Genomic DNA, 23611 nt, shown 5'->3' on the forward strand with positions numbered 1-23611 from the left:
AAATGCCCGGTACCGGTAGGTACCAGAATTTATTTTTGATGTGTAATAATTTCAACGTCGTCGAAATTGTTCTTCTGATGAAAAATCCCAAAACGACGTCATCAAATTAATTCTAACATGAATACCGAGTACATAATTTAATTTTGATGTGTCTAAAAAAGGATAGACTTCTTAGAACCTATGAAATATCTAAATATAAAACAAAACCTCCTCGAGCATCTAACTTATCAGTGTTCATTCAGTAAAATGAAACATGTTAACTATTTCAATTAATTATTATTTATTAATTATTTATTTATTATTATCTAAACATAAATAATTCGGACATTCAATGAAACAAATAAAAATAATAACGTTTAATTTCTCTACAGTGTTATTGTCTCAATAAACGAGTCTGAACAACAGCATTCAGTCACGTTGCAAATAGTTAACCGGTAACTAGTAAACATGCTTCGGGCCGGAATGTGACTCTTTGTCTCACAAAAATCACAATGCGTTGTTGTACCTTGTAGAGTGTATGAGTCGCAAAGCGCAAATTTTTAACTAGCGCTCACACTCACTCATCCTTGTGCCGGTCGAGCGTGTGCGCAGCGTACGAGTTAACATTGTTCCCACCAACGCACACAAGTGCACGCACCCGTAGTGGGGTAGACATTCACCAAGAATGGAATATTCCAACAAAAGTGTACACACGTACTGTTACATGTAATAAATGTTTGAGCTAACGTGCTAGCTCAACTATTGCTTGGGGCGGTCGAGCGTCGCGAGGTCGAGTACCTTGTATAGTAGTACAATACTCGTAAAGCATGCTATGCAGTTTTCTAGCTAGATATGCTGCTTGGGACGGTCGAACGTGCACGACTCGTAAAGCGCAGTGTGGAGTAAGTATTCGTGTATTGACCCGTGACCGCACGACTCGCAGAGCGCGGTAGACAGTATTGTAACTAGCGCACACGCTAACCCATCTGTTGCTTGTGCCGGTTGAGCGTGTACGACGCTAACTCACCTATTGCTTGTGCCGGTCGAGCGTGTACGCCACACACTCACCTGCTGCTTGTGCCAGTCAAGCGTGTACGCCACTAACTCACCTATTGCTTGGGGCGGTCGGGCGTGTACGGCACACACTCACCTGCTGCTTGGGGCGGTCGAGCGTGTGCGTGGTGTGCGCGTGCGGGTGCGGGGCGCGCGGCGGGGCGGGCGCGGGCCGCGCGCTCGGCAGCGACATGTTGCGCACCGACTCGCGGATGATCTGCCGGATCGTCTTCAGGAACGCGTTGCGGAAGTCCGCCGTGCTGTGAATTGACAACATTTCATTTTTTATAAGGCCATGAAAGAAAAAAACCGTTTCTTTATTTTGCTCTTGCGATTACAGAAAAAAAATTATTTCATTTTTTAATCGCATATTTTAAGAGAAATTAAATAAAAACGATAAAAGTGATGATGACGTCATACATACGGAGGAATAAAAATACGCCTTAGCCTAATTTAAAAAAAGCTAAAAAAAAAAAAACTATCACTGACATTTACAGGGTATGGCATGTGTCAAATTTCATATTAATGTCATTTTTGTGAATTATTCATGTAAACAAACTTTTAAATCGTGATAATGTGTTTTGGTTTTCTAATTTAATCTCATTAGCGTGATGTTTGTTTGATTGGAGTTGGACCAATTCATTTATATTATACAAATAGTGCCTATAGTGTTCATAATTTTCTTGAAATAAAAGACTTTGTTTACTTACTAAAAGTTGTATTTATTTAACACTTTCCAACGTTTTTGGTATAGTATATTTGTTTCCCAGAAATGTTCAGTACCCCATAACAAATCCTGCATAAAGTCATCATCATCAGTACTTGTAAATAAGTTTCTTTTGTTTAAAATTTGGATCAGCAAATAATAAATAACAATATTTACAAAGCTTGACAAATCAAAGTGACAAATGTGCCAAAATGTCAACTGCCAAGATTTTTTTTTTAATTTAAACTAGGTATGTGGCAAAGGAAAAAATGTATTCCTCCGTATGTATGACGTCATTTGGCGCTTACGACATTTTAGAATGAGATGATTTTAAAACTCAAAAAGATGAATGAAAACTTCCATATTTAGAAAAAGCAAAAAATACGTGTATCATAATTTTTGATCTAGTTTTCATTAAAATAAAAAAATAAGTAGCTTAAAATTTTGAAATGTTGTCAATTGTTGTTACGCTCATGTCTGATTCATGTGTTGCCTATTTGCAATGTCAGGATGGAATGATTTGATTCGAATTAAAGCTAAGAAGCTTTAATTTATCTAGACGAAATTTACAAATTGCTCTGTTTTCAGAAACAAAAGAAGCTTTTCTACCTACCCCAAATGTTCAAATTTAATTACATATTTAAACTACGAAATATATATATATATATATATATATATATATATATATTTAAAACACGGAAAATAAAAACCAAGTTGTCATACAATTCCTTTTAATCCTTAAAATTCCTTTTACTTTTTAAAATAACCAATTATCTCTTTATGCTCTGTAAAAAATAAGATAAAGCCCACAAACCTATTAGACAGCACGTAGACTTTCTCCGAGCGGCGCTGCAGCTGACTGCGCAAGTGTATGAGCTCCCACAGGAAGTGACTGTCCATGTCTTTGGCAGAAGAAGCGCGAACTTGCACCTCGGTCACCGGGATCAGTACTTGATATCTAATTATTTCTACCTCGTTCGAATTGTTCTTTGATGAAACACCCTACAATGTTAATCAAATTAAATCTAAATGTGATTACGGACGGATTTATTTGTGTTGAGTCTTAAGGCAATTACACGGTTCAACGACCTTAATGATTCTGTCACTACATTTGAATTTGTTTTTTTAACCGCCCTCTATAAATATACATCGTTGTTGAAGTAAAAGTGACCAAAGATTATGGAATTGTATACTGTATCGTATTGTATCGTAATGTGTTAGTGGTTTCTACCTAATTTATGTTTTCTCTGAGAGGCAGTAACATATTACATTTATGAATAGTAAATATTGTGTACTATGTATGTTGTAAATGTAATGTAGGAAGACTCATCTTTCAACATTAACCGTTATAAGCAAAGTCTATACTACATGACCCATTCTGGAGACCTTAAGATGACTAAGCAAGTAATTATAAGTTCTAGAGTGGGGAACAGTTAAGAAAACACCGATTTAGAAATTAATTTTATTCAACACGGACTCTACTATATTCTGGAGACCTGATGATGGCTAGGGTGGAGAACATCTCACCTACAGAGATATAAAAGATGGAGTACATTATTTGACGTAATTCTATAGAACGGCCTCTACCATGTCATGGTGTATCGAATGGTAATGGTGACCAGGCAAATGTATTTAGCGTTCTCTGTATATCTCTTCATACCTAGTAGGAATATATGAATGCAACCTACACACACCGAAAAAAATAGGGGAACGGACAAAAAATCACGTTTTTTCCACTTGTTATGTATTTTGTAGTTAGTTCGGGGTTAATTTTTAAATCCCTTACGTCTTTGAAATGATGACGAGAAAAAAAATGTGTTTCGATTTTTAAACATTAAAATATTATACCCCTTTAAGAGTTTGGTGCCTATTTATCGACTATATAGCAGCTTAAAATCAAAAATATTATAACGTGTTTTAAACTGAGTTTATTTTTTTCTACTGTTTATCTTTGAACACATTACAAAATGAGTGATTTTCCTGCGACTGAAGTTACCAGAGCCTATGACTATGACTGATATGGGTCATACCTTCCGTTCAAAGAATACAGTGTTAGTTGTGTCGGTATCTATGGTCTATTACAATGTTCAACGCTATAGTTAAACAGTCTTACATATTATGTTGGCGCGGGCAAGGAAGAAATTGGGCAACTTGGAATTGGTTTCATAAGGGTGCAAACTTGGATAATTTATTTTGTTGTGGCTTTGGAAAAAATGCATGTGACGTGTGTAGATCAGTACCACCATGTCATGGCAACAGGAAAATTATAGTACAGTTGAAGAGGAAATAAAACCGACCCAGTACGAGTTAGACTCGCGCACTGAGGGCTCCGATCAAATCTATTTTTTATGATGTTGTAACTTTAAATTTATGTTTTTTAGCATTGTTTCCATTATTTGTGTCTATAAGACATCGCCGACATCTGATTAAATCTGATATTTGTTTGGATTACTAGGCCGAACGTTGATTTAACAAAAGAAAGAATAAGAATTTTTAAAATCGGTCCAGTAGTTTATGAGCCTATTCATTACAATCAAACAAACAAACAAACAAACAAAGTTTTCCTCTTTATAATATTAGTGTAGAAGAAATCATCGGTTCACCCAGTTAAAAGTGCGGAGGTAACGGAACCAACAAAAAATTCAGTTGAATTGAGAATTTCGTCCTATAATGGCGTCGGCTAAAAATGTTGCTATACGTTTATGTCAGTTTTGACTTTCCTACGATTTTATCAATAATATAAAATTAAATGATTTTATACAATATAAAAAAATTGCTGATTTTCGGCGGTATGGCGACCATGGAACTGTCTGAAAAGTATGGCATGGCGATTTTCGTACATGGCTACTGGACGATGATTACCTGTGCAAAAATTAGCCTGGTACAAATGGTTGAATTTTTTTTTTAAATCAACGCATTCACGTCGGTATTGTGGGCTGTAAATTACACCGGAAAAGTATGGCATGACACTACCGCCTACTTCTTTTTTATGGGCTATCGGTAAATCCTAAAATTTTTGTGTTACAAATCGTTTGCCTTTTTAATTTATCCGACGAGTTCGACTAACGCCCACGCGACTAGTCTGCCGGTACCACTGTTCTGACCATGATTTTTCTTTTTGTCATTGCGTACTAAGACCACTGTAGAACCGCCATCCTGTTACAAATGACCCAAAATTTTGTGTCAGTATCTCCTGGCTTTGGATTGTTTTGGACCCTTAAAATATTCGATAGAACAGCAATTAATCTTTTTTAAAAAATATTCAAGGCACAGGGAAAGTCTGGTTACTGTTTTATAGGTATGTGTTTTCTGATAATATTTTACTGTCAAAAATTATCAACACTGGATATTATTCAATGACGCCTTTCAAAAACAAAACTAATTTACAAACAGATTTTTATATCTTTACATACCTATTTTTAACTTTCATTTCATGAACTGCTCATGTAAATACCTATTACAATCTGGTTTAATTTAACAAAACATTCAATTCGGTGAATTTTAGCGTTATTTTGCAAAAAAAACCGCACGTACAGTCCCCCGTCCGAGTCGAACTGACACCGTCAAATTTCGTCGAAAATATGCAATAGAGGTGAGGTTTTATGTGGGTTTTATTATAAATTCGAGTTTTTTCTTGATAATTTAACGATAATAATGAAAATTAAAAAAACAATCAATACAAATTGTTACAAATATCATAACATATTTTTTGGTATAAATTTCATGTATAAATATGTAGCCGTTTTCCTAACAAAATGCGTTTTATGTTAAAAAAGGGGTTGATTTGTATGTATTTTTTTATGTTTAGGCTGTTCTAAACTGAAAAGTAAACAATACACTTTGTTAATTATATCCTTGAGTATCACATATATTTTTTTTAAGACAATCGTACCAACAGTTTCCTCAACAAAATTCAATATGTTTAAGGTGTTTTTCGGTTTTGACCATAGTGATCACCTTAATTGAATAATGAATGCGTCGTGTTTTAATCATAAGTTCCTTAATCAACAAAATTTAAATTATGATCACGATTTTCGTCTACTATACGTAGTTGTAACTTACCATCAACTTTTTCTTCTGTCTCAGTCTTTCTTTGCAGAGGAAGACAACGGCTGATTTAAATACAAAACACATAGCGTGTAACTCTAAACCTTTTTTAATTTTTCCTAAAAAGTCTGATATATTTAACCATTCTACTCCTCCATAATATAACAAATCACCTGAAATAAAATTTTATTGAAGTAACTGGAACAATTATTAACGTAAAGTTAATTAAAAATTGATAAGAAGACTTACCGGGACTTAGATCTATGGGTTGCTTACAAGACTTTTGATGTTGTCTAAATAAGTGATCAAATATAGCACCGTATTCCTCATGTATTCGTTGCATTTCATTGATGTGTTCAGCAACCTTTTCCATTCCTTTCAGAGCCTCTGTTTTTATTCATAAAATTAACAATTATTATAGATGTTATGCTTAATATATACTTTAAGATAATATTATGTATATTATGTACATTGAAAAGTTTATAACTAAATTTTCAAAAAGCAAAGTACGTATTGGTGATTGACAAACACAACAACTCACCAACTAAATGAAGATGTTCTTCAGAATTGACATCAGTCAAATTTCGGAGTTGTTGAAGTAATAGCGGATATTTAAGTATTCGTTGAATCGGTTTAATTAAATACGATTCCAAAGTTGACGAGTGTTGTTGCTTCGGATTGCGAGCCGCTAGGAACTCTTGTAACGCTTGATTACCTTCATCTAGAAATACAATCGAATATTATTTGTCACCTTTTCGGATTCGGATTAACTTTTAATAATCCTAGAGATATTCGATACAAAACTTACTTGGATGTAAGACTTTCTGTGCTTTGCTATGACTAGCGCAGAACGAGCTATATAATTTGAAGTGATTTACGTAATAGAGGAAAGCGTTTCCCACTGCAAAGAGGATGTTCTGAAAATGGATAAAAATAAAATAGGTAAAACGATTTAAGTCAGAAATAGGGTACTCAATTTGAGTTAACTCTTTCAATTGTATGCCGGCCTAATTCGTTTTTAGGATAAACTAGTTTATTCACATCTAATCAATTCAACATTCGTAAAAGACCATTACGAGAATTACTTTAGGGACATTTACAAAATTGTTTAAACGAAAGTCTTAATGAAATGTTTTCAATATGAATCAAATGAGTATTCATATAATTTATGTTTTACGAGACGCAACCAGCTTAATTTTAATTACCTTAAATTGATTGGAAAATTCAAAATGATTGAAGTTCGGTTCGGCTTCAAGCGCTTCTTCTAAGTTTTGTAAGAACTGTCTTTGGAAAGTTACTATCTCTTGAATGTTTCCGAAGAGAGCGTTGATCTCGGCGTTTGATAAAAAAGTTTCCTTCTTCAGCGGTTCCAAGTAGTTTTCCAATAAATTATTGAGATGCTGGAAAATCGATACGAAATAAATAAACCATCTACAAGGTAAATTTCGTCTTAAACTAGAACTTACTCTCCGTAAAGATAAATTTATGCGTTCATGAACTTTATGTTCGCAACAAATAATAAGTGAAAATATTAACGTTACAAAAAGATATACGATCATTGTTGTATCGCAGTTATTTATCTTTTCATGATTTTATCGTCTTATCCCATATGCAGTAGAGTAGGTACACCCAAAAGGCTATCATTATTTCTTATGATGCAATAAATTACGTTTTACGATCGTTAGAATATATTGTTTTGTGGAGGACATACTTTTCTACATCAATATGCCGTAAACAATCTACGAAGTCTAGATTGATATATGAAATTTTATTAACCGAACGTTATAAACGTTTACGGTTCGTTATTTTGATTACACTATATTTGTATCATTGAAAATCAATACCACTACAATATTGCGAAGGCCTTCGAATAAATGTAATACATAAAATAAATGGAATGGTCCGTAATATCCATTGAATCAGTCAGCTACCGGAGTTACACTTCGGAATTAATTCCAGTTCACTCGTTGAAGTGATGATGCACTCAGTCGAGAGAGGTCGAGAGAAGTGGATTTAGTAATACCTTGTGATCAGATCTTACCCGTTTCTAGTTTGCTTTTATGTCGCTCTCGACGTTAACTAATCGTCAAACACGGTTACAGCTTTAAAGATTTGAATTTTATTTCGTTTTATGAACGGAATAAGTAAATTTGTGATTTTTTTAGCTTATTCTGTTAATGTGAAGAAATGTAAGGTAATGTATCTAATAACAAAAAGTTATAATCTTAGTGGATTGCTACGTATATTCTCTCTTAGTAGAAGCACGTATTGCTAAATTCAAAATACACGAAATTTTCAGAGTAGTACATAGTTAAACAGCAGTAGTAATTTACGATGTTAAAATTGCTGTTTATATACACAATATCACATGGACGTATGCGCATATTAATCTACGCTTCCACGTACAATAAAATGTTAAACCACTAGAGGTAGACAAGCGGAGCTTCCAACTTTAGCTGGAAATCGTAATTAGGTAAGACAACTTTTGACAGGGCTTGTGAATAATTACCTATATAACAAGTATCTTTAGATCGGAAATTAGTTTCTACGAGCTTGTAAGAAAGTCTTTTTGTTCTTAGAAAATTTGACGCGTATTTTGTTGAATGAATTGTGAGATTTTTTTTTCTTTGAGAATTTGCTGCTCTTATTCAATAGCAGTTTTTTCATATAAAAACTATCAATAAGAGCGCTTAGAAACTATAACGACAAGCATATGCACCCCGGTCATGACAGAATTTGCTAGATTTACTCTCATTAGCGACTATAGATCTAATAAAATAAAATAAAATTTATTAGCAACTTCAAATATAACAATACAATATTGCTCTGCCTTCTGAACTAGGTAATTACCTGTATCTCAGAAGGCAGTCTCCATATTACATAAAAGAAAACCCTTCGTCAGTTAACACAGTCATGACGCAGTACCACACTCACCTTAACATAAGCGCGCTCGGTGTCGACGAGCTCGGCGAGCACCTTGCGCAGCTTGTCCGCGTCGGACAGGTGGCGGCTGGGCGTGAGCGCGGGCGCGCCCGTGGGGCTCGCGCGCGTGTCGCCCGGCGAGCGGCACCAGCCCGTCACCTGCTCCGCGCTCTGCCGCACACCGCACTGTTACCCACCGTCACCCACACACTCACGCTAGCGTAGCGTTATGCGCGTACTAGGCGCTACTAGGCGCGTACTATGCGCATCTAGGCGCGTACTAGGCGCGTTCTATACGTAATATGCGCGGTAGTGCACAAATAGCGTACCCGTTTCGAAACCGTTTCTCTATCGTACACAGTGCACTAGTAGTAGTGCACTAGTGACTTGCCTACTACGGTGTAAATAGTATTACGCGTAATATGTGCACTAGCACGCATAAGACTACAAACAGTGGTTACTTACGCATTTAGTAAGCTATGGTTGGTTTGTATAAGTTACGTATTTGGAGACAAAAGATACTAAATTATTATTAACAAAAATAAAATCTAAGAATATAACGAATATCTCAAAATAAATATGTTAAGCTTTTATTTTCACTAGATTTAAGTATTTCAATATAAATAGGATCTTAATTATTTTGAATAGCAATTGAAACAAATTTTAAATAATATAAGTAACACTTAAAAAATATAACAGTTAAAGTTAAATCCAACCTTGAACGTGTCAAAAAAAAGTAAAATACGGAAGTTAATTATATCATGATCTTTTGTCTCCAAATGATACCTACAGCTCGCAAAATGCTCGTTCATGAATCATGACAGTGCTTCAATTCGTAGCATTAGTACGTAGTTGACCTACTGTTTGTTATGAATACTGCGATAAAGCGACAGCGGCTTGATACAGCGATAATAGCGTAGCGATACAATAGCAGATACAGGTAACACGACTGATTGGAAATCATGCTTAATAACGAAGATATCCTGATAGTAATTAATGAATTGCGTCACAAATAATGATTTTTTTATTTGCCAATGAATATATGTATATGTATAAAATTGCTTATATTCATAAAAGTACTATTAAATTATTACCTCACATTGATCCTACCTTCTGGGACTTTACTTACATTCATAAAGTACTTACTTTATTAAATTGAAAACGAAACTCAATGAAAATCAAAACGTTATCTCGTAAAACAGAAAGGCACTGGAATACGATAAAGACTAATTAAGTGAGTATCTCGAGAGGAAGACTCGATACGCTCGAGAGGGATGATGCGCCGTAAAGTCGATCGTGAAACGAAGTCAAGCGGGTGAAGTATTGCGAGCACACAAGCTGGTGAGGTGAAGTTTCAATAAATGCCTTAAAGTACCTTGAGTAGGTTTTCGATCTCAAATGAATTAGTTCGAGAACTAACTTTCGGAGGTCCGGTCGCCGCGTCCGCGTGCTCCGCCTCCGGGCTGTACAGCTCCTTACCTGATAGCGAATGTATATTTGTAGTAACAGTTTACAATTCATTTTAGTGTATACCTGAATGTGTAATAGTTTGACCGTCATATGTGTTTTGACCATTATTTTACGTCACAGAGGTAGTCTATTTTTTATTATTTACAAAAAAATCTGATTTGCATTATTATTAAGTTTTTTATTACATAAAGTCCTTCACTAGAAACAATTCTATTTTTGAGCCATTAAAACCATACCTCTTACGATTGTATCTACTATAATATGGTAATAAATTAATTTTATGCACTCAAACATTGACATTAATCAAGCTGTATATTAAGATATATGATTAATTATTAATTCGATTTAATCACTGTAAATTATACAGATTCAATTATCCAGACAATTAGGCGTACTAATTCAATTTATACCCCGTTAACATTCTTGGTAATAAAACTTTAATTATCATAACAATTACCATTAGCGGGATATAATTAAAACTATATTTTAACAAGTATTATTATTATAATAAAAGAACAGAGTTCGTAACAAAGAAAAAGAAAATTTAGCTCGTGTTTAAATTAATTGCAAAGCTTAAAACGAAATTAAGACGAAAACAAAAGAGGCGCAGCAAGTTAATTTCAGTGGCGGCTAATATTCACGTCTCAACACTAATCGTCCGTTACAATGGAAAATTTGAATAACTCGTCCGGTTTTAATAGTAGTAGATTTCAACATCAACGCAAAATTGAAACTTTCATAGCGAGATCTCTTTGTAATAAGAAGTGACACAATGAGTTTTTTTTGGTCGAGGTAAGTCAACATCAAGCACAAGCAAATAGCCCACGGAAGGGTCGCGACCTTTATTTGGAGGCCGCAGTGAGAGCTTCGTTTCAATGTAACTCTTCAATTTTATAGGGTTTTTACAGGTAACGTTCATTTGTGACTAGAAATATTTTATAAAAAATGAAACGCGAGAGATAAAATGCGTTCGTCGGCCAAAATGTCGTATTTTTTGAATGTCTGACTTGAAATAGAATAAATATTTTAAGAAAAAATTACTAGAATATAAAATATTACGTGTTGTTAATATCGTTCGATTGCAGCGGAAATTAAAAGCTCCAACAATTAGGAAACGGTAAGTTCAACGTATGTAATTTCGTAGCTCTCGCTCGTAGGCTACGTAGCGTGTAGTGGCTCTACAGTGTACACGTATTGAAGCTGACCTGCGATGTGCCGTGTATCGAGTTACCGATGTAAAACAAGCGTTACGATGCAGGCCAATATACGTTATTTTAATTGGCTCCAGTGCTTCAGCTCTCGCTTTGGTTTCATAAAATAGATCATTTTTAATGATTCGCCTGCGTTTCAATTTCAAAAGCTTGATCTAAATAATAACAAAACTGATATGCACGGAACAAAGCACATACTGGGCTTGTTAAAAATGAGTTTATATAAGTATAGTAAAATCACAATAAGTGTATAGTAAAAGCAGAAAAATGAAAAATAAACTGGATAAAATTAAAGCTATATTTTGTTCTTATACGAAACTATTAGCAAATAAAAGGTAGTGTAAAACAAAAAATTAATTGCATGTGAAATTACTTTCGTAACGAGCGGAATAAACGGAATAGGATTTTACTGGCTGACGGCCACGATATTGAATCTCCGCTTTTATCGGAAACGATGCCAAGTATTATGTAAATGACGATTGGCGAGATTGAAGTGTTGCTTGTTAAGCACCAATATCGTAATGAAAACATTATTCATTATGCATTGTTAGCGGTTCGAGGTTTGATATCAGCCCCCTCAGACAAATATCCCTAAAATATATTTAATGGCAAAGACGTCCCTTCTAAAAGTTGCGCTCACATTCGTAACAATGGCGGCTGTTTTACAACGTGTTCTTTTATCAAACTTTTCTTTACAAGTCCAAGTCCTTGCAAATCAAAAGACCAGGAGATACCAATTCTAGCCGTTATTAAAATATGTGCTGCTTTATTCAAGGAATTCACACTAATTTATTTTTAATTTACATTAAATGGTATTGGTGTATTCTATAAGAAATTAAAATTCTAATAAATTATATTCCAATGTAATAAAATAGTTCTATTTGATTGAGTTGATTCTTCAGAAATCTATAATGCAATCGAAGTCGAAATGAGGTTATAATGATTTACTCGAGCATCTGGAGCGAGAGTTTCTCAATATTTCGTGTATGCATACACGCTCGTTATGATTTAATTGAATTCTAAAAGCATGACGGCTCGTTAGTTCGAGGGATTAAGTGCTTGCATGGCTGTCGAGTATTTCAGGTGTACATGCAGCGTGTTTACCTCATTCTTGTTGTTGGCAGCGCACAATACATCATATATTACTTTGTTATGCGGCTGTCGAGGTCTCGTTTCATATAATTCAGGACAATCATTTTAGATTCAAATTGTTGTTTGTTTAATTTAACATCGAACCCCGCTCTTTTATTAATGTTTAAACAATTTGCAAGTGATTTAAATATTATATTAAAAACTGAGTGACCGATATCGTACACTATGGAACCACTATAAAATTTAATTATTTCTGTACATGAAGTGTTGTTAATCAATCTATATCATGAACGAACTTTGAAGAGGGAGGTATGGTTACATGTCAATAGTTTACACGAATGTGGGTGTCTATGTTGAGATATCTATTTGTTTTAGAACTGTGAAACTCGGAAGGCATACGGCAAGGTGCAAATATTGTGTGTTCTACATGAATGTATAATATATATCTTCAGGTTTAATATCTTGCTTGTTATAGTGCTTTGGGAATTAGGGATCATCCCTATTATGTAACTGTTTGGTGGATAAATTATGTTTTAAGAGTAACCTTGTAGTGTCACATTACACATTTCCAAATGCGTAAAGTGGTGAAGTGTACGAGAAAACATAATGTTTGAAATGTGTTTTACCACAAACAGTGACAGCATTAATATAATATTATATTTAAGTATTACATGTGTATCGCTTTATATTTAACCAAGTTGTGTTATGCGATAATGAGTAAATTGGTTGCAATGTACACATTTATCTTCGTTCATATTTTAATTGTTTGTTACCACAAATATTTCAACAGTTATCATCTGTTGTTCAAATCATTATAGTATTGTTTTACGTGTAAATTATTTTACGTGTTAATTTGTTTTGTATAATATTATCTGATCTTTAAGGTGTAATGTCAGGACGTTGGTATTTAATGGATATGACGTAACGTATTTTGAGCTAAATGTTGTATGGTGCGGTGTGCTGTACATTACGTGACATGGTATGTGCTGTGGTATGGTGTGTGTGTGGTGTGCTGTAATCTATGTGTAATGTGGTGGGCTTGGATATGATGTAGTCTGTATTTGTTGTATTTGTTTACATTGCGTGCTTTGTATTCTATGCTCTAAGTCATGGTGTATTGTATACTGTGATATCCTTAATAATAGTATTAAGGATATCACAACAACATATAGATGTTGTTGTGTCCGTGAATCCCACATATCGTGTTGTCCTATGTTCCATACAATGTGGTCAGAGATGTTTTATGTATTCGTATTTCGTATGTGGTGTTCGTGGTGTATTGTATGGTATATCTTACATGTCATGCCGTGCTATGTTCCACACATTGTAGCAAGTGTATGTTATTAGATGCGTGTTGCGTGTATGTGTCGGTGTGTGTGGTATATTTAATTGTATGATATAGGGCACATCGTAAGTGGCATGGAGTGTTATGTTTCATATAATATGTGTGTGTGTATGTGTGGTGTGCGGTATATTTCATATATGTGTGTGTGCATGTGGTGTGCGGTATACTCACTCCAGGCGGGCGCGGGCACGATGAGGCCGGATATCATGTCGTCGGAGATGACGGGCGGGTCGGTGGGCGGCGGCGGACACACGAGCGAATCGATTATGTCGTCCGTGGCCGCGCGCATCGCGCCGCTCAGCTCCGGCGGCTCCGTGCGGGACGATCTACCGTACATGTGATATGGTACTTGCTCTTATGTTTTTGAAGTGAAACTTCTTTATCGGGGTTGGACAAAAATTTAGTGTAACATTTTTGCGTTACGCCGTACGCGTGACATTTTTAAGGTCATAAAGAAGTTTCACTTCTTACATGTGTACTCTAGTACACGCATACATTTTTTTTATACGCATTAGCGTATAAAAAAAATGTCAACTCAACCAATATTACGGGTATTCATAGCCATTAGGCTATGAATACCCGTAATATTGGTTGAGTAAGACCGGTACGGTGTGAATTGCTGAAAGCGCTTGCTTATATAATGTCTTTTTGAATTGCAGAGCAAGAATTGTGTTACGGGTATGTACTGCTTAAAGCGTTAAGACTTTTATATCGTAGAGCAAGAAAAGATGTGACGGCTGATTTTAAGTGGCTCTTGGACATAAACCCTATTAATATCGATGGTGTTACGGTTGCTTTGTCGGCTTATTAAATACTAATAAATTATACTTGAAGTTAGTTGAAGTTTAGATTGTAATAAACTTGAAATTGATTATGCGATGCGAACTTTATTGAAAAAATTCTAATGGGTCTTTGTAATTATATACTTTGACTTAATATAGAATTGTGAAGACTCTACAATTCCACTAACAAACAGATCTCTACAATTAAATCTGTAAATATTCTTTATAGTAACAATAGATAAGATCGATTTCAATATGAGAATGGTACTTGATCTGAATAAGAGTATCGTGAACTATAACTTTGAGATTCACTATAGATATAATGTTTTGTATCTAATATTTAAGTAATAAATGCTAATACAACACATAAAAAGATACATTATTGGAATATATGTGTCATATAAAAATTATTGTAGATAAGAATATCAAAATGAAACCGAAAGCCGAAATAAATTGTGAAATAACTAAAATATTTTCACAGACAAGTTATTATAAATTTTGCCGATGATAATGGAAAATTATATCTTCGCAAATGTTAATGAATTTAAGTAATTAGCAATGAATTGGTCTATTATGGCGGTTACAATTTGAATCATTTTCATATAAAATTATTTCTGAATTCATGTTGTATTTAAAAGCGTAATAATAATATACTAATAATATAATTTTGATAGGTATATATGGATCTTACATACGTAAAACATATTTTATGCAATTTTAATACAATACTGAATAGAAAATAGAAAACAATAATTTAGAAAGTATTGATAAAGAGATAGATTACCAAGCTACCAACAAAATTATATAAAGAACATCATTAATGAAGTTTCTGGTAAAGGAATAAAAAAAGGATATTGGACTAAAAAATTGTTTCAATATACAATTTCTAAAATAAAAACCCGACCGTAGTTTTAATGAAATCAACAATATCAACTTTTACAGTTAGCGGTAACTAGGTAAACTATTATATTTCATGAAAAATTTAATATTTATAAAACAAAACGCCTCTAAATATAACACGGTCATTAATATTTTCAGTATTCTAAAGCCAAAAATTGCAACGTAACGCGTGTTGATCACACAACGTGAATCGTTAAACACATTGTTTTCACAACAATACTTCGGCTATATTTATGGACAGACACGTATATGCGCTTCGACGGATGTCGGCTTTTAATGCAACCTAAAATTACTCCCTTCAGAGGTGCGGCAAATCACATAGATGATCATATGAATTCAAAGCGAGGCGTAACTTCTGACAGCGAAACACGGAACAAAAGACGAAAGGGAAGGGTTTCAAAAGAAAATTTCAATATCTACGAGTCGGGCGCTCGAGATAAAACGGAAATTCTATAAGAGGAGCGCCGCCATCTAAACAATGCGCGATCGCGACAAACTCACTAAGATTAATAACAGTAATGTAACGTCGGACACCTCGCTCCTCGAGAGACAAAGCGGGAGCAACAATACGCGGCGCTGGAGCCGATCGGGAATATAATTTTACAGCGACTTTAATACACTGCGACGCGACTACGCCGAGAGGCTCGATTGCGGCTCGCACTGGCGTGTGACGCGCCGACCCGCAGGGCTGCCCGCTCAGGGAACGGCGCCCCCAAACCATACTATATTATTGTAACCCATTCGAGGGCTCTGTACTTTATGTCGCGTTTCACGTGTCGTGTCACTCGAGCGGTGTTTTACAATGTGCCGGAATTGGTTAGGGGGTGGTGGATCATATAGAAGCGGTGTATGGTGTACATGTGTAACACGTTATGTTCTCGTTAGCAGCCCTGAGGGGCGCGATGTAGGTCGGTCGGCTCAGTGAGCTGGTCGCGAGCGCGTAAAGGTCAGGCGCGGGGGGGGAGGGGGGGGGCTCCCGCTGAACGCCACACTTTAACTTCCGTTTCATTAGCTGTCGAGCGCCCGTTTTCCTGTTTCTATTATGGCCTGAATAAAGTGGCGTTAAGGATTTATTGAGGAAATTTTTATGAAATCTGTGCGAGAACACCTGTAACCACAATGTATCTAAGGAAATTGTTCACTTATTAACCTTTAGTGAATGAATAACATGAAGTTAATCAATGTTGTGTTTATTAGAACAGTATTAAAACCGAACAAAAGCATTAACAATAATTAATCACACATCGGTAAATTTAATTAAAATTTCCTCGGGCCAATCCAGAAATGAACAAAGATAAAAAGAGTGAGTTAGTTAGCAGTCAATAGAGCCGACTATTGTTTCGCATTAAAGTGAATGAATTACAAAAGATCGGGATGAATGACGTCAGTAGCGAGTCGATGCTAACGAATGTGATTTGCGAAGCTCACTGATTAATGAGCGCTTAACTCGATCGCGCAAGGAAGTTAATGAGAACGCATGAACATCTTCGCTCGCAGCTCGTACCTCATCATCATGACGAGCGACAGCTCCTCCTGCAGCACGCTCTCGAGGTACATCATGTCGAGGTCCGACACTATCGCTCCGTTGATCACCATTATTTCGTCACCTTTAATTATACCTGTCAAAATCAATTCTTATTGAATTATATATTTTTTATTTTTATCATTGAGTTTAAAAGTGTAAAGTGAAGTCCCATGTCCCCTAGTGGGGTAAGTGGGTTCTACGCTCATGCGTCAACCACTGTACCAAGGAGGCGGTCAATTATTCATTGAGTTTGGCGGTATTCGAATCCGTTTTCGCTTTATTTCAGCGACCATTTTCAAAAACAAATCGCGATGAACATTCTGGAAAGCGGAATTTCGATAATGTTCTGCGGTTTCGCGTAACACTGTATGCGCTGTAAATACATTTTGCGTTTGGGAATAATTATCAACGAATACATCGGTTTGCCAGCCAGCCGGCTAATTAATTAACTTTTGCTATAGATTCGAATAATATTTTAATATCCTGATATTTCATAATCAAAATGTGATATGAAAATTTGGAAGCTTTTAAGTTTGATTAAAAACTGGAACTTGTTACCCAAATGAATATTTCAAAGTTTTACTTTGAATAATGAATTACATAATACAATAAATAAGAATACTAGAAATTGATGACTTTAAATACATAATTACTAATTCCTAAATATTAAATATTAAATATTACCTGTTAACATTACTGCATCACCCACCATATTATCTAAACCACCCAAATTTAACATTTACCCATCACACGGCACACCAAACTGCCAACATACTCACCATTCTGCATAGCAACGCTCTTATCCTCCACGCGGCTCACATAGCAACACAGCTCGTCCTGTCTCTCCGCGTTCTCAATGAGCTCGGCCTCCACACTGAAGCCCCACATCTGGTCGAGTGTGGTGCGCTGCAACTCCACTTGGTAGAGGATCTTAGCGCATACTTCCACTACTTCGTGGGTGTGCAACTGTTTACGAAAGGATATAACGTAAACGTATGTTTATAGTGGTCCGGGAGCCAGCAGCAGATTTTATGACCAAGTTCCTCTCAAGCGGTAATTAGTAAAATGCATCAAAGTATAGTATTATGAAGCCTCGTGAACGTCAGCTGGAGCTCGGTTGGGGGGAAGAGCGGTTGTAGCCTCCCGTATCAGCTGACGGTTTTTCCACCAAGATACAGCCAGCTGACATATATATTTATCCACAGTTACATATAAGCTATCATCAGGTAAATTTTTGTTTGAGAGGAAATAACGGAAAATAAATTTTTCTTTAAATTTAACTTTCATGTTCGAGACACCAGCTGACGTATAATACACCATGTTGTAACCAGCTGACTATTTTTTTTCGTTGAGATATTGGGTTAGCTACAATTTGACAAATTTTTAGCTGAGAGGAAATGAATGAATGAATGTATTTTTTTTCCTATGTGCGTGGGAGGCTACAACCGCTCACCCCCCCAACCGAGCGCCAGCTGACGTTCACGAGGCTTAATAATACTATACTCTCATGCGTCTGACGAATTATCTCTTGAGAGGAAATAGTTAACCAAATTTGCACCTGGCTCCCTAACCATAGAAAAAGCTGTTTGTAAACTGTCCGTCTACATCTTCACTAATTTTAAAGGAAAGCTATGCTATTATGATTGAATCAAATTCTAATTTTGAATGTTAGTTTGGTACAGGATTCAGGCGCAAACCTCCACTAATTCGTGGGAATGCAACTGCTTACGGAAAGATGTACTATGTGAATGTATGTATGTGTTCTATATCTTTATCGTCACTCATAATAGGAAATGTTTATTTTGTACGCCTTTATGGCTGTATCAAATTCACAATATTGAATATTACTTTGATAAAGAATCTTGACATTATCTTGTCACACACCTCTACTGCTTCGTGGGTGTGCAACTGTATATAAAAAGCTATATGTAAACCATACTAATACTGGCTAGGGCTACATCTTCCTGTACGGATAGATGAAAATTAATTTGTTAACTGTCCTACAAGTTACTACTAAGAAAAACTGTCAAGAGAAAATTAATAATAACTCTTTAACAAAAAATCGAAAATCGAAAGTTAAAAAAAAACTATGTTCTAAATCTATACTAATATTATAAAGCTGAAGAGTTTGTTTGTTTGTTTGTTTGAACGCGCTAATCTCAGGAACTACTGGTCCGATTTGAAAAATTATTTCGGTGTTAGATAGCCTATTTATCGAGGAAGGCTATAGGCTATATATCATCACGCTAAGATCAACAGGAGTGGAGCACTGCGGGTCATACCGCAGGGCACAGCTAGTATACAATAAAAAAGATTCAGTTATTGAAGCTTGCTTGATCAAATTTTGATTTGAAATACACTTTCATCAACAGAAAACAAACTCTTTCATGAACGATATAGGTTATGTTCTTTTATTTTCCAGTTCAACCCGGACAAAGTAATCCAGTTCAACACGGACAAAGTTAGGCGGGCGGCTAGTTACATACAAACAGGCGTTGAACAAAACTTATCCGATTATAACCTTTTAGGTTTAATCTTCAATTTTTCACGGAAACACTATACATATTTATAACTTGCAAAAGAGTACATTAAATAGTAGCTTTCGCAAGCTCTCAAACTTTTTTTTACCACTCAGACTAATAGCTCTTGTCTAGATCGCAAAAAGGGAATTAAAATATGCTCTGTCAGATTCTACTTAGACGGATACTCGTTTGAAGATATCCTATTTACTTTTGATCATTGAATGGTCTGAGTGTCTGGACTGGAGAAGCTATTCGTTTGTAATATTGAAGTAACAAGGCTTAATAAATCATCTCTATGTATTGTAACGATAAGTTGAGTTTCGAGCTTTTTAAATGTACGGAATGTTTTGTATTTCTGTTGTATTTAGTTTTGAAATGATTTCATCATTAATAACAACTGTTATTTTCGAGAATTATTATAATAATTTGCGAAGGTGCGTAAAGTACAAAGTAGATACCTAAGTTATTAATTAAATGCATGGCATAGTTATCAGGATGATATATTAGATTATCCGTTAACTGTTTCCATTAGAGACGTGCAACAATGTGAATCAGGGAAGGTTGATAATCAATTTTCAGTAAAGATATAGTATGCTATATATATGTATTATATTAATATATTATGCTGCAAATAATATAATGTTAGTTTAAATAATCGGTAGTTTTAACTCTTTATACATATTTTAGAATAATAATAAAAAAGATATATTTTATATTATAAAACCATTTAAATGTACAATATACATTTTAAATACAATATACAATAAAAAAAATTAAATACAATAAACGATATAATAGATCGCATTCGAATCATTATGTGTTCCAAAATAAGAGGCAAGGTATAATTTTTTATTCTTCTTGCATTGCTTAAAATACACCCGTGAGAAATAAAGTCGCTGCAAAGTAATTCTACTTTGTCTTTTGAGTTTACTTCACCAAAGCACATGTGAGGTAACCTTGGTGAGATTTTTCACTGCAGTTTCCAGATTTTCTATTATGCATACCTCTACATAAAACAAAAGTTTATAATGTATTGTTATCCCATTATTCTACTGTGAAATTTCGTTGTCTAAATTAATGTTCTTTTATGAAAGTATGGAATGGTAAATATAATTTTAATGTTACAACTAACAAGAATATTATGTTCTTGAATATTTACATCAAATTTTTGATGTACCGTAGGTATAACTAAAATGTAATTTAACACTAGGCCTATGATTTGATCGCGTACCTACATTGTACGAGCTTTCGAGTGAGAGACGTTTATTAGCCAATTTTTTTACTTTCTTCCGATGCTTTCTTCACTTACTTCGAAACAAAAAGTGCCTTTTACTGTCAGATTTATATATATTCAATCAAATCCATTCAACGTCTTGTAGACGTGACAATGATACTGACAGTAAAGTACTTTCGAAATTATTTTGTGCACTAGCGTGGAAGAACTAGAGTCGAAAAAAAAGTTAAGTTAAATGCATTATGAATACATCTGTTTCGGGGGCGGTCAGAGTCGATAAGTATGAATCAATGTGATTTAGTATGCATAGTCTGAAAAAGTGAAAATGTGGATTATTGGCATTACTGTGGATAGCTGTGAATTACTCTGTATCAGTGTTGCGGACTAATGTAGATAAGTGTGTGTTTAATGTGGATTTTGTCCAACAGTAGGGAACCTTCATACAAACATTCGAAATCGCTCACGCACATAAGCAAGATTTACGAGAATCGCAAGGTATATTGTCAGTTGTCATAATATCGTATCTGTATATTGTGGTATTGGTGTGTCACTACACACTAGCAATACTCACGTAAGTCTCAATAAGGTCGGATCGGTGCGGCACGAAGTAGTTGTGGTCCTCCATATCGCGGCGCTTCTTCACTCGCACGAAGTGTTCGAGCGCGTTGAGCGAGCGGCGCGCGCACGCGGCGGCGAGGAACTCCTCCACCGTCATGCCCTCGCGCACGCCCACTGTGGCCGTCGTGCCCTCGGGGAGAGACACGCGCACTGCCGCTTCGCCCTCCTCGCGCGACATCTTATTTCATTGTAATAGGTTAGGAAATAACCTACACTTTTGACGTGACAACGTCTTATCCATACTATACTAATATTATAAATGCGAAAGTAACTCTGTCTGTCTGTCTGTTACTCAATCACGCCTAAACTACTGAACCAATTTGCATGAAATTTGGTATGGAGATATTTTGATACCCGAGAAAGGACATAGGCTACCTTTTATTGTGAAATATGTATCACGGGCGAAGCCGGGACGGACCTCTAGTAATTCGATAAAGCCGGCTGCACGCACAAAAAAAACATGACTCATGCGGCGTTACCTCGCTCTGAGGCGTTCCATGTAAGGCTTGAAGTGCGAGCGAGAGCGCGGAACGAGCGACAAAGAAGCACAATCGGACGTTGTCACGTTCAACTATCGTCAGTAAACCGACTTTACAGACAACCAATTTTTTTATTTTAAGTTTTATAGCATTATAATGCAAATATTACAAACTATTAATATCTAGTTTTATTGCATAAAATGCGTATAACTTTTGACAAGTTTACCCTGTATGCCGCATTTACTCATTTGTACGAATAAAGAATGCGTATTTGAAAGTTTTACCCCTAATACCGCAATGAGCCTTTCGTGTTGATAAGACGAATACACAAATTACACATGCATATTTTACTGATTTTACCGCATTGACGCAATAATGTTCGTAATTTGCCTCGTCACTCGCTTCGCTATTCGCACGATGTGTATATGCGGCATAGGGTATATAAGACCACAATAAAACCGAAAGAGTAGAAGGAATTCGATTGCTGACGGATGATGGGTGGTCGAGCGGTCAGGCGTTGCGGTGAAAAGAATTTCGTGTCATGATCAAATTTTTTCTTCTCTTTGAGGTAATTCATAAAGAATTTTCTGATTGGTACGGTGCTACGTAATTGTAAGCTCGTTGGTCGATTCGAAAGTCGTTTTTAAATAGACCTAATAATGATATATGTTGCTTCACATACCATAATAATTAAATAAAAAGATTGATCATGAAAACATGACCTATAATCTGAACTCTGTTTACCTACCTGTACCTACACGATGCTACGTAATGTAGTGTGAAAACCAAATAAATGGTTTTTGAAAATATATTAACATTTGTTTCTCTGCCAATACCAATTTACATATTTATTTTCGGTTATTATTAGTCGATCGTTTACTGCGATCAATGTAAATTACTCACAATATTTAAATAATTCAACCAATTTAAAAAGGAATTTTCTTCATTTCTATAGCATGAATAAATATGAGGACGGATTCGGTTTTTATCTTTTAATATTTGTACATCCGCTACGACAGAATTCCAATACCAGGTCATTAGTCATGGATATTAAAACCGAGCCCCTGAAAATCCCTCAAGCGACAATAATCTACAGAAATGCCTATTGTTTCGTTTCATGTTATTTTTACATAAATTTTCTTATAATTGTTAGAGAAGATAATAAGTAATTTATCTTCAAAATAATAACTCTAATATATATTCCAATTTGGTTGATTAAATAATATCTATTTTTATTATTAATGATACCAAAACGCTGTTAAATATTAGTTATTTGTCGGTAAGATTCTTCGTAAGAAATATAACAATTATAAATAAACACCTATAATCTTCTTTTAAGTGAAAATATATCTTTGTCGTTACTACACAATATAATCGAGATGTAGTATTTCAAATTACGGGACGGTTACTGGGTATCGAATTATCTTACATAAGCAGATTAAAGTTCCGACGGTATCGGATTTTACCTGCAAAAAATTCTGCAAAAGGATAATAAGAAATCTCCCGTTATTCTGACGTCGAGAAGCGAAAATAGGAATATTTTCAACTTTTCAAGTCCATTTTTTAATCTAACATATTTGTGTTAGCGTAGCGTGATGCCCGGTTACCGGAATCATTTTATATTTTTCAGGATTATGTTCGTCCCATATTTTATACATCAGCTTTACATTTTTATCCGATTAAACATACCTTTTAAAATACGTTTTTGTTTTTAAGGTACGTCCAT

General features: G+C 35.1%; 2 protein-coding genes across 5 annotated transcripts in view; both read right to left on the reverse strand.

Moving 5' to 3' along the window:
- sif (guanine nucleotide exchange factor still life) overlaps window positions 1-23611 on the reverse strand; it is an 80567-nt gene that overhangs the window by 7013 nt on the left and 49943 nt on the right. For 3 of the 4 annotated variants that reach the window (XM_089700839.1, XM_089700838.1, XM_089700836.1), the window contains exons 26-38: window positions 21360-21584; window positions 17812-17998; window positions 17012-17126; window positions 13997-14151; window positions 10083-10186; window positions 8720-8893; window positions 6991-7185; window positions 6594-6702; window positions 6327-6506; window positions 6035-6172; window positions 5801-5958; window positions 2553-2740; window positions 1130-1292 (exon numbers count right to left, since the gene is read on the reverse strand). In XM_089700839.1, coding sequence (XP_089556965.1) covers window positions 1130-1292; window positions 2553-2740; window positions 5801-5958; window positions 6035-6172; window positions 6327-6506; window positions 6594-6702; window positions 6991-7185; window positions 8720-8893; window positions 10083-10186; window positions 13997-14151; window positions 17012-17126; window positions 17812-17998; window positions 21360-21584 — 2091 coding nt within the window. The remainder of the gene's footprint in view (window positions 1-1129; window positions 1293-2552; window positions 2741-5800; window positions 5959-6034; window positions 6173-6326; window positions 6507-6593; window positions 6703-6990; window positions 7186-8719; window positions 8894-10082; window positions 10187-13996; window positions 14152-17011; window positions 17127-17811; window positions 17999-21359; window positions 21585-23611) is intronic. The other variant, XM_089700837.1, reaches the window with a different exon arrangement.
- The window catches only part of lin-28 (protein lin-28 homolog), a 73843-nt gene continuing 71911 nt past the window's right edge, over window positions 21680-23611 (reverse strand). Inside the window, exon 6 of the transcript XR_016316285.1 lies at window positions 21680-21824. The gene's annotated coding sequence lies outside the window, so the exon portion shown is untranslated. The remainder of the gene's footprint in view (window positions 21825-23611) is intronic.

This window comes from Colias philodice, chromosome 11, assembly GCF_061535455.1.
Source record: "Colias philodice isolate Cphi_HAF_F1 chromosome 11, ilColPhil1 Martin Lab GWU primary, whole genome shotgun sequence".
Classification (NCBI taxonomy): domain Eukaryota; kingdom Metazoa; phylum Arthropoda; class Insecta; order Lepidoptera; family Pieridae; genus Colias; species Colias philodice.